The sequence below is a fragment of the Leptodactylus fuscus genome, chromosome 2 (assembly GCF_031893055.1).
Source record: "Leptodactylus fuscus isolate aLepFus1 chromosome 2, aLepFus1.hap2, whole genome shotgun sequence".
NCBI lineage: Eukaryota > Metazoa > Chordata > Amphibia > Anura > Leptodactylidae > Leptodactylus > Leptodactylus fuscus.
This window is the reverse complement of record NC_134266.1, coordinates 256,062,686-256,075,298: the sequence shown is the minus strand read 5'-3', so window position 1 is coordinate 256,075,298 and position 12,613 is coordinate 256,062,686. Positions and strand designations below refer to the sequence as shown.

The 12,613-nt window shown below is 39.9% G+C and overlaps 1 protein-coding gene across 2 annotated transcripts in view; it reads left to right on the top strand.

Annotated features, from left to right (window-relative positions):
• Positions 1-12,613, top strand: part of ELMOD1 (ELMO domain containing 1) — a 77,259-nt gene that overhangs the window by 46,671 nt on the left and 17,975 nt on the right. For both annotated transcript variants that reach the window (XM_075266146.1, XM_075266145.1), the window contains 6 exons: positions 1,781-1,926; positions 4,512-4,540; positions 5,841-5,938; positions 7,965-8,094; positions 10,160-10,293; positions 12,162-12,230. In XM_075266146.1, coding sequence (XP_075122247.1) covers positions 1,782-1,926; positions 4,512-4,540; positions 5,841-5,938; positions 7,965-8,094; positions 10,160-10,293; positions 12,162-12,230 — 605 coding nt within the window. In that variant the 5' untranslated portion in view covers position 1,781. The remainder of the gene's footprint in view (positions 1-1,780; positions 1,927-4,511; positions 4,541-5,840; positions 5,939-7,964; positions 8,095-10,159; positions 10,294-12,161; positions 12,231-12,613) is intronic.

Here is a 12,613-nt window from a genome sequence, read left to right as displayed (position 1 = left end):
TCCTTAGTTTTTTTGTTTTTACCATCAATTGTGACCTTCTCCAATGGTAGCATACAGCTGCCTTCTTACCCCTCGTGACTTCCATAGTTAAATCCATACTTGTCGTAACTTCTCCATTTCTTGAATCGATGGTGGTCATGGCCAAGTTTACTTCTTGATATGAAGACCCATAGTTTCTTAACGGGCTTAGCTTCCCATCAAAAACATTGATGGCAGATTACTAGGACATGTCATCCATGTCTGATGGCTAGAATAAGGTGGCATTGGTGTATTAATTTGGGGATTCTACTCAGCTTCATGGTTGGACCAACATAGTCAAAGATCATCCATGCTTCTTCCAAAACCGTAGACAGAATGGGCAGTAGAATGGGCTTTGCGGCCACTTGAATTCATGGCTGTTCATGTGTATATATATTGTTATTATATTATACCTTTTTCTATCTCTCCTACTACATTGCTGAACTTCTTGTCTATGACTTTTCCTTCCTTCACTATCTCTTATAGCTCAATATTCTTTAAATTGCTTACAAGGACCTCAAGCAAAGACTTGTCTCTGGCAGATTCTAGACATTGTCATGACTCTTATATGGTGCTTAAGTGTCCTGGATGTAACATCAACCGCTCTGTTGAATAGATTTGCTGTAGACCTCATGTACATGTCAAAGTGCCTCTTATAGAAGGTCATATAAACAAGTGGGGTCTCTGTGTGCACATACTACAGTGCTAAAGGTATTGCCGTATCATTCTCAATACAGATATTAAAGGGGTAGTACAGGGTTAAAAAAAAGCCTGACTGCTTTCTTTCAGTGACAATGAAGCATATGTCCATAGGTAGTATGTGGTATTGAGGCTGAATTGAAGTGAATAGAGCTAAGCTGCAATACCGCACACAGTCTCTGAATAAGTGGGGCACTGTTTTCTGTAGAAAGCAGCCACGTATATCTAATCCTATACAGACCCATTAAGCATTGCCTCTAGGGGATAGTTGTATCTGTTGGCATAGGGGGTAGAGTCCCAAAGAAGTCTATGGGTTCTGTATTACAAAGCTGTAATGGCTTCCTGTCCATGACTGTATTACAACTTTCTACGACCTTCGATAATGGCGCAACCATAGACTTCTATGGGATCTGCTGTACGTAGTAATGCCTCTATATTTTAGGCTGAGTGCTCCTTTAACATGTTCATTATTAATTGTAAGGCTGGCTTCACCTCTCCGCTGGGCTCTCCATCGTTCCATCGCCTGACCGCCAAAATAGTGGTTACCCGTGGATCCTGGCAGACCCCATAGACTATAATAGGGTCTGCCCGGTGTCCCTTGGGTGTCCGCTATTTTTACACTGAAACCAATGGAGAGTAAATTCCAAAGTACAGGACTTTTCTCTCTGCCGATTTCTGGCGGTTTCTACGGCGGAGTCTCCAAAGGACAGTCCAGCGCAAATGTGAACCTAGCCTGAAGAATTATTCCACCCCAACAGGACTTCAGCCTGTAACGCGGTGACTTCCATGGAGTGACAGTATCTTAGTCACGGCGGTAATGCTCTAATGGTCTGAGTAAATCCCTCATGTTGTGCTTGGTCAGATGGCTTCATTCCAGTCTAGTGTTGTCACAAGTCCTTGACAACCAGCAAGTTGTAGGCAAGGCCGGCGCAGTAAGATCTGTATTTTATTGAGATTACCTGGAGATTTATGACTACATGCTTCTTCTAGGGTGGAGGGATCCTTCACGGTGTCATTTATGAGGCCTTGTCGTAGCTTCAAAGTTTTGTGTCTTTGTTCCCAGGATGGTGGTTCAGGTGTGGTTGTACTTCTACTGCATCTGTCTCTGGCGCTGCTTCAAGTTTATACTGAGGAAGCTGACGGGCCGCTGCGAGCTGCAGAGGATCTGCTACAAGAACAAGCCTGGGGCCGGACGCACCTTAAAATTAGGTAATACTAGTATTTTATGTCTACCTTTATGTACATTGTCATATTGTGCCTGAAATTGGAGATTGGACAGATTTGCGGGTTGCCAATTAGCACATCGCTTTGCTATTTGTCGCTGTTAGGTTACATTGCGTAAATCAATTTCGCTGATGTCAGACAATTACTGTGACATCATAAGTGGGTGTCAATCAGGTAAGCTGCTGTGACATCACAAGTGAGTTTCAGTCAGGTAACATCTGTGACATCACAGTTACTGTATATTTCTGTCAGGCAAGTTATTGTGATATCACAAAGTGAATTTCAGTGAAGTAAGCTGATGTGACATCACAGTTACTATATGTTTCTATGATGTAAGCTGATGTGACATCACAGTTACTATGTTTCTATGATGTAAGTTGTTGTGACATCACAGTTACTATATGTTTCTATGATGTAAGTTGTTGTGACATCACAAGGAGGTTTAGGTCAAGTGGGTTCTTGTTCATTTCCATGTCATCACAATTGTAATAAAGTAAACCATGAGAAGGCTATAAGGCCGCACGTAGAGAAATGCAGCAGAAAAACGCAGTGAAAATGCATAGTGTTTTTTTCTGCAGAATTTTTCATTGTGTTTTTGCTTGTTTTTTATCGTGGTTTTTCCTCCTTTATTAAATCTATGGGGGAAATGCCTGTGTTTGTGCAGGTAAAATGAACATGCAAAAGAAAAAAGTTTTGGAAAACACAACTTTCCCGCAGCCATCTTCCGCCATGTGCGGATGGAATTAGCCAGACTCTCATTCATGTTGCTGTTTTTGGGGCCTTAGCCTAGGGTATGTTCACATGGCTTAATTTGAAGCTTAACCCCTTCCCGACATGCGCCGTAATAGTACGGCGCATATCGGGTCTGTAACTATGGCGACCGCCCGGGAGCCGGGCGGCCGCCATAGCCGCCAGGTGTCTACTGCTTTAAGCAGTAGACAACCGGCTCTAATGCCTCCGATCGGTCCCCGGACCGATCGGAGGCATTAACCCCTCCGGCGCCGAGGTCAAAGGCGCCGGAGGCACCATTTTCCCGGCGGCGCATGGGCGCCGCCATTTTGCTCCAGGGCTGACGTCCCGTTGCCATGACAGCCGGGAGCCTGTACAAGGCTCCCCGGCTTGTCTGCAAATCCTCTCTTTTGCAGGCTGGTCTATGCAGCCTGCAAAAGAAAGGATGATTTTTTGCAATGCATTAGTGATCAGGCCCCCTGGGGTTCAACACCCCTAGGGGGTCTAATAAATGCAAAAAAAATTTTTTAAAAAAAGTAAAAAAATATATAAAAAAATATAAAAAGTATTAAAAGTTCAAATCACCCCCTTTCCCTAGAACACATATAAAAGTAGTTAAAAACTGTGAAACATATACATTTTAGGTATCCCCGCGTCCGAAATCGCCCGCTCTACAAATCTATAAAAATATTTTTCCTGTTCTGTAAACGCCGTAGCGGGAAAAATAGTCGAAAGTGCCAAACTGCTGTTTTTTCACTGTTTTGATTCTGATAAAAATTTGAATAAAAAGTGATCAAAGCAATAACATTTCCCGAAAATGGTAGAACTAAAAAGTACACCCGGCCCCGCAAAAAAATACGCCCTATGCATCCCCGTACACTTACGTATAAAAAAGTTACGGCCGTCGGAATACGGCGACTTTTAGAGAAAAAATTTTTTAACACCGTTTTGGAATTTTTTTAGGGGTCAAAATGTAAATAAAACCATATAAATTTGGTATCCCTGGAGCCGTACCGAAACACAGAATATAGGGGACATGTCATTTTGGCTGTACAGTGAATTCCGTAAAACCAAAGTCCGTAAGAAAGTCGCAGAAATGCATTTTTTCTTCAAATCCACCCCATTCTGAATTTTTTTCCTGCTTCCCAGTACATTATATAGAATAATTAATGGTAGCATCATGAAGAAAAATTGTCCCGCAAAAATTAAGACCTCATATGGCTCTGGGAGCGGAGAAATAAAAAAGTTATGGGGTTTAGAAGGAGGGGAGTCAAAAATGAAAAACGAAAATCAAAAAATGCCATCGGCGGGAAGGGGTTAATGTGAGACAGATTCTGCCTCAAAATCCTCTCCAAATTCCGCCTCAAATCTGCCTGCCATTAATTTCAGCAGGAGCAGATGCAAATTTTCAACTAGAGGAGGAACTTGAATTTTACCTGATAATTCCCATTGAAATGGATGGAAGGGAAAAAATTCCACAATTTGCAAATTTTGCAGCGGACTCTACAGTGATATTTGGTCAAGCAAAAAAATTCTGCTTCTAATTCCCAAAGCTGAATTTTTTTAACTTGTACAGATATGTCATTGTGAACATACCCTAATATATAGTAGTTGGTGTGACCTAATAACTTATTTATTGTATATATGTACTGTAATAAGAATGCAGCATATCCCCGCCCGTTTTGAGCCATTGTTATAGATTTGTGAATTGGTGTCTCTGATTTGCCAATACTTGCACATGCCGTCATGTACTAAGTCTTTATCAAGAGTAGAGTGAATAAAATGCCTTCTAGGAATCCAGCCGGTTCACTGTGATTTATTTTGTGTCTTCTGTTTTGCAGAATCTTCCTTGAAGTCTTCTAAAAGTAAGGTAAGTCTATGCTAGCAGCTGCATAAATTCATAGTAAACCATATATCTCCTTATCAAGACCTTGTATTGATATTCTATAGTCAATATCAGATCGGTGGGGGTCCAACACCCAGCACCCATAGTGATCAGCCATGAGGCTCCATACACTGTATAGTGCACGTGACAGAGGTTCCGATCCCCGGCAAAAACATTACTTTTTTTTTTTAGAAACATACCGTCGCAGGTCTTCATGTTCCAGCTATATATATATATTTAATTCCATAATACATCCATAAGGTCATAAAGCATCTCTTGGGAGGAACATGAAGTATCTGGAGGAAACCAATGAAAACACAGGGAGAACATACAAACTCCTTGCGTGTGCTGTCCTTGGCTGGATCCAGGACCCCAGCACTACAAGGCATGAATGCTAACCACTGAGCCACCGTGCGGCCATCATAAGTTGTGTTATGAGCTGTTATGTATTACAACATAATTCATGCTTTGTTCGATCATCCGCCACATGGTAACATACAAGCTGATTTGTCAAACCATCACTGTGCAAGAAAATGTGTTAATCCCCGTGGATTATTCTCAATAACACCCGCACAGCACAGGAAAGAGGATTATCCTCTGATGACATTGTCAAGTGCCTTGTAGATCCGGAGCAATGGTTTTTATTAATGAGAAGGTTAATTGATCAGTGATTGGGTGGTGGCGTATAGTGGAACCAGAGGATGGGTGGGGGTAGGGATTCATTCACGACAAATACTGTAGTAATAGCAATCCGTCATGTACAGATCCCATAGAAGTCTGTAGGACTGGATATCCATGAGTATACTGAGGCATACAGGACAATATATGTGCCATCCTCCATCGTATGCTTTATATGGAGGTATGCTTCACTAGAAACATTGTATACAGGGGAGAACACTATGCCTCATGGAGTCTCAGCAATGTCTGCTTCTGGTTCTATACATTGTGCAGATCTGGTGCAGCTAATTGGTGGGGACGTCCCTACTGATCTGATATTAATGACCAATCTGAGTCATATGGATATACAGAGAAGCCCCAAAAAACATATATAATGGATTCCATTCTGGCTTGGGAGAACTTGGAAATTGTATATAGAGCATTATACAGAGCCACAGTAAGCCAGTGTGCATGATGGCGTAAGATAAGGCAGCCCTCATAGCACAAATGATCTGTCTGTACAGTATATCTTATTATAGAAGTGCTTGGTTACATTTTGGCCATGTTGTAAGATCTGTATTAGAATAACTGGCTGATATTATATTAAGTGTTTTCTATTATATCCCAGCTCCTTCAGTCAGCGGTCACAGTGCACCCTGATACCATAGAGAAAACCGTAGAAGACATCCTGACACTGAAGAGGGTGAATGTGGACACCAACCCGCAGTAAGACATCTGTATATGATCTGCACTGACTATTAACAGTATCTATTTTCTATCTATCTATCTATCTATCTATCTATCTATCTATCTATCTATCTATCTATCTCCTATCTATCTATCTATCTATCTATCTCCTATCTATCTATCTATCTATCTCCTATCTATCTATCTATCTATCTATCTATCTATCTATCTATCTCCTATCTATCTATCTATCTCCTATCTATCTATCTATCTATCTATCTATCTATCTATCTATCTCCTATCTATCTTTCTATCTATCTATCTATCTCCTATCTATCTATCTATCTATCTATCTATCTATCTATCTATCTCCTATTTATCTATCTCCTATCTATCTATCTATCTATCTATCTATCTATCTATCTCCTATCTATCTATCTATCTATCTATCTATCTATCTATCTCCTATCTATCTATCTATCTATCTATCTATCTCCTATCTATCTATCTATCTATCTATCTATATATCTATCTATCTATCTATCTCCTATCTATCTATCTATCTATCTATCTCATATCTATCTATCTATCTATCTATCTATCTATCTATCTTCTATCTATCTATCTATCTATCTATCTATCTCCTATCTATCTATCTATCTATCTATCTATCTATCTCCTATCTATCTATCTATCTATCTATCTCCTATCTATCTATCTATCTCCTATCTATCTATCTATCTATCTATCTATCTCCTATCTATCTTTCTATCTATCTATCTATCTATCTATCTCCTATCTATCTATCTATCTATCTATCTATCTATCTATCTATCTATCTATCTATCTCCTATCTATCTATCTCCTATCTATCTATCTATCTCCTATCTATCTATCTATCTATCTATCTATCTATCTATCTATCTCCTATCTATCTATCTATCTATCTATCTATCTCCTATCTATCTATCTATCTATCTATCTATCTATCTATCTATCTCCTATCTATCTATCTATCTATCTATCTATCTCCTATCTATCTATCTATCTATCTATCTATCTATCTATCTATCTCCTATCTATCTATCTATCTATCTATCTATCTATCTATCTCCTATCTATCTATCTATCTATCTATCTATCTATCTATCTATCTCCTATCTATCTATCTATCTATCTATCTCCTATCTATCTATCTATCTATCTATCTATCTATCTATCTCCTATCTATCTATCTATCTATCTATCTATCTATCTCCTATCTATCTATCTATCTATCTATCTATCTATCTATCTATCTATCTATCTATCTCCTATCTATCTATCTATCTATCTATCTATCTATCTATCTCTGTCTGTCTATCTGTCTATCTATCCATCCATCTAATGTAGGTAGAAATGTGGGTACAAAACCGAAGGGTCTGAAAAAGATCCTCCTTAGGCTAAAGCCGCACAGAAAAGATACTGCATTTTACAGTCCCAGCAAAGTGAATGAGAGCCTGCTTAATCTCATCCACACATTGCAGAAAAAAAGGTGCGGAAAAGATACATTTTCAAAAACAATTTAAGTTGTGGAATTGCAGACATTTCCCCTTTAGATTAATTAGGGGAAGAAAAAAAACATTGAAACAATTGCAGCAAAAACATTATGATATAAAACACCATGAAGTTTTTTTTTACTCTTTTTTTTTAGCAGCGTTTCGATACATGGGCCTTTTTCACATGCGCTGTTTCGATTCTTCTCTCTGGAATCTTTTTCAAGCAAGTGTCTGGTGCAAGCAATGACCTGACTACTGTCACATATTCTTAGTAGTCTGTAGCCATAGATACACAAGGGTACACATAGGTGCTATATACACAAACTGGTAGGGTCACTTTTTTATCTATACTATTTGCAAAGTTGCTTCATTTTGTGTTTTTAGATACTTTGAACCAATAAAAAACAGTTTCTATCCTTGCACTTGCCCTTTAAGATTGTACTCCCGGGCCAGCCACCTTTATTCCTGGGAGCTGCTGTACACTCTCACTGTCACCCCTGGAGTAATACTTCATTTTCTACATTCAGGTTGGCGGTGTCTCTTCAAGCTTGCCTTCTTCAGATTGTAGGCTACAGGAACCTAACTGTAGAGGTGGAAAAACTTCGCCGGGAGGCGTACGATTCGGATAACCCCCAGCATGAGGAGATGCTTATTAAGGTGAGAAGATCCTACATAGTGACACACATGATATTCATGATGTTCCATGTTAGTCCATCAATGGTCCATGCAGTCCATGCTGGACTTCATAGAGGGCTTTTCTCTCTGCCAGTTTCGGCATAAAAATGGTGGAGACTCCAGACACCAGGCCGACCCCATTATAGTCTATGGAGTCTACAGGTAACCACTGTTTTAGCAGACAGGCTCTCCGTCATTCAGTTCCCCTGGTGAAGAGCCTGAAGCAAGTATGAACCTAGCCTAACTGATTTTATCTGGGGTAATTTGGTCCATTAATCTTAAAGGTAGTTTTCTTAAAGGGATATTCTCATTAGAGATATTATGGCCTGCATAAAGGATAGGTTTTATTCAAACGATGATGAAAAAGCTTTGTGATGGCCGTTTTTGGAATGGCCAACCCATGGTTGTTTTTAAAACCATGTCTATATCTATGGGTTTATTCACGTATATATTTTTTTCACTTTGGTGGAACCATTTGACTAGGTGGACAGTCAGGAGCCCTCAATACTCATAGGGAATGAGTATGGGGGCTCCTCACTCTCACCCTAGAGATGATGTCAGTGAAGAAACATTAAAAAAAAAAAATTTGCCGCACCAAATGCTTTTCCTTGACATCAGCTATTCACAATGTAGACGCAAACAGAGAAAAAATGCAGCCCACTTACTTATGAATCTTCATCCAACATTCTTACTGGGAGTTCTATGTAGTTTTGTAGACTTGAGGACGGAGGAAGCCCGGAAATCAACCCCACCGGCTATGGGTCACGTAGCAAGAAAATCCAATGGAAATAAAAGATTCCAGCTTACATCCACGGTCCTTATAAAACGTAGTGTTTATTCCAAAATTAAAAAACACACATGTTCACAAGCAGTATCGTCTCTTAGGTATATCCACGTCGTGGCTACGACTAAGAAGACTTTATGTCTTCGAAACGCGTCAGCGAGTCTATGTAAGGGATGGATATACCTACGAGACGATACTGCTTGTGAACATGTGTGTTTTTTAATTTTGGAATAAACGCTACGTTTTATAAGGACCGTGGATGTAAGCTGGAATCTTTTATTTCCATTGGATTTTCTTATTCACAATGTAGGACTGCGGTTCCTTGGGCCCACCATATAAAGTGATTCTGGCAGCCCATTCTCCAAAAATCTCTCGACCATAAGCCATTATCAGAAGATCTTCTGATACTCTAATGGGCCGGTTCAACCTTGGATGTTGTAGGCCTGTAGGCACTTTAACTCATTGTGGGGAAGGTATCTCAGTAGAACCGGTGGTGCGGACCCCAACAGTTAAGAGAGGGACACAAAATATGCAAGAAACAGGTTTATTTAGAAAGAACAGGAAAATACATATACCTTCATTTAAGGCACAAAGGATCAAAAACCAAATACAGCTTAACTTAAGGCAAAAATAAAACAAATCCCTGCTTGTCTGAGCAACTAACTAAACAGAAGTTATAACCTAACCATACATGTGGCTTACTACCAGCCACACGAAAAAACACAAGCACAAATTAGTCTCACTGGACTCAAGGTTGCAGGACAGACCCAGCCGCTTCCTCACTCCTTGGATCTGCCCTGAAGTGCAGGCTCTGCAGCCTTTTATGGTCCAGTAACAAGCCCAGGACCCACCCATAGGGCTGAAACCTATTCCAGACCCAAACTGGACCACACCTAAGTCAGGAATCTGGGGCTGATATAGCGGGACTCCAGCACTTTGCCTGTCACCTTCTCACGCCATCTTTTGTTTCATATTTGCCCCACGGGGTTCGTAAAAAATTTTTTACCACCCATATGGCTTCGTCACTGGTTTTTAGACCCTAATTCCAAGCAATTTTATTATATGTTCTTGCATTTTACAAAATCCTTCCTGTTTTGACCTTTTATTTTGCATTGATTTTTTTTTTTTAGTCACAGGCAATGGTGGTGGTTTGTAATTCACTTTGATGGTTCGCTTTACTGCAGTCTATGTTTTATTTAATGTGTACGTTGCGGAGGAGCGACATAAACACATCCTGAGATAAGGTTCACTTCTAATTTACAGCTGTGGAAAATGCTGAAACCTGGAGTTCCCCTGGAAGCGCGGGTCTCTAAGCAGTGGTGTGAAATCGGTTTCCAAGGTGATGACCCAAAAACAGATTTTAGAGGAATGGGTCTCCTGGGACTCTACAACTTGGTGTAAGTAGATGCTTTATTGGTATAGTGCATGGAGGACGAGATGAAAGAGAACGTTACCACGGCTTATATTAGTCTTGTCCTCGTGATCTGTCACATAAAATAATCCTACTCACTTTTAGATACAAGGATTTGTGAACATAAAGAGTTTGGTTCCACGTAATGTGGAATATTTACGAGACAGTGAAGCGGACATCTTAAGGAAATTTTATAAATATATTTTGTATAACAATTCTTCACCGTGTTCAAGGTCTCTACTTACAATGAATGAATAATAAAATTGAGAAAAAAAATAAATCTTCTCCATTAGGAAGACGTGTCCCTCTACTGCCACCTATAGGCAGCTACATTCTAAAGTACTGTCAAATCCTTTATTCCCCTTCCTTAGGATGTTAAATAGTCAGCTATTGTTAAAATCAGCTTAAAATCAACTTAAAAAAAAAAAAAAAAAATCTGCAATATTCACATTAGCCACTAAGCCAAATTCTGTGCTACTACTTTCTATTCTATATATAATCCAGCCAACACATGGACCAAATAAAAATTTTTAGTCGATCACACGTAGGAATAACCTTAAGAAAGGCTATTTTTCTCCTACCTTTAGAGGTCTTCTCCACGCCACCGTTCGGTATAAATCCCGGTTTTCGTCGGTATGCAAATGAGTTCTCTCAAAGCACTGGGGGCAGTCCTCAGCGCTCAAACAGCACTGGGGGCGTCCCCAATTCTGCGAGAGAACTCTCCAGCACAGCCTCCATCTTCTTCAGAAACGGCCTCTTCACGCGTCTTCATCTGGTGCTGGGGGTCAAACTTCTAGGCCTCAGGAAGAGCCGACTACACATGCCCGAGCCACAAGAAAATGGCTGCTTACTGTGTAAGCCATTTTTCTTGTGGGCATGCGCTGTCGGCTCTGCCCGAGGCCTAGACGTTTGACAGCCAGTGCTGGATGAAGACGCGTGAAGAGGCCGTTCCAGAGGAAGATGAAGGAGGTGCTGGAGATTTCTTGCACAGCATTAGGCACACCCCTAGTGCTGTTTGAGCGCTCGGGCCCGCCCCCAGTGCTGCGAGAGAACTCATTTGCATACCGCCGAAAGCCGGGATTTCAACCAAATTGCAGCGCGATGCTATTCCTTCATGTGATCGACAAAAAGTTTGATTTTAATGGTAGAATCCCTTTAAACATTCGGGAACCCTTCATAATTTTCTGTATTTCTGCATAAATATGACCTCCATGTATGAGTAGTCTACCTGTTATATTTAAAAAACATAGGAGATTTCTGAGGAAAAACAAAACTTCAGAAGGGATCACAAAGTTTCAAGCAACACTACATCTACTCCCCTCTGTGCACAGAGCATGTCTACTCTCCCATAGGATGTATAGTATCTATAGCTGTATCCACAAGATAAACCATATAGTCCTTATAGATGCTGCTCCCACCTCTAGGACCTGCATCTTTTAAAATAGAGATCCCATTCGCGACCACAAGCACACGAGAGGGGGTCGCAGGTCACAAATGCGACTTTGGGTACAAGTCAGAATCAAGAGGCTGAATTGATTATTCGGAATAATACTGAACGTTCTTTCCTATGAACAATCCTTATAAAATGAATTGTGTAGTATTGCAGTGTTATGTAGTATTGTGTAATATTGCAGTATTATGTAGCATTGTAGTATTATGTAGTATTGTGTAGTATTGCAGTATTATGTAGTAATGTGTAGTATTGCAGTATTATGTAGTAATGTGTAGTATTGCAGTATTATGTAGTATTTTAGTATTATGTAGTAATGTGTAATATTGCAGTATTGTGTAGTATTTTTTTCTTTTTGCTATTGATATATGACTTACCTTTGTGTTATTGTACTTACATTCTAGGTACTTTGCAGAAAAAGATACTAACTCTGCTCTGCAGATACTTTCTGATTCCCTTCAGCCAAAATGCAGGTACAGATCTCCTCATATCTATGACTTTAGATGGTTGTATGGTCATTTGTATTACTTTTTCATGTACTTTATATGATAAGAACTATTTTTCAATTTCAGTCTGTGTATTTTGTTTATGGCTGTACCAGGACACCAGGAGTCCTTATAGTTCTGTACTACAGCACTGTACACTCTCTGTGTGCCGCAATATACGGTGACTCATATGGCCCGGTATTGCGAAGGAATTCTCCCATAGTTGCAATAAACATAGGAATCTGGCAAAAAACATGAAATCACTTCCCTACCACATGGATTTACGTTGCGAAAACACAGCTTTTTTTGTTGCAGATTTTTTGAGCCAAAGCCAGGAGTGGATTAAGCAGAAGGGATAAGTATAAGTAGTT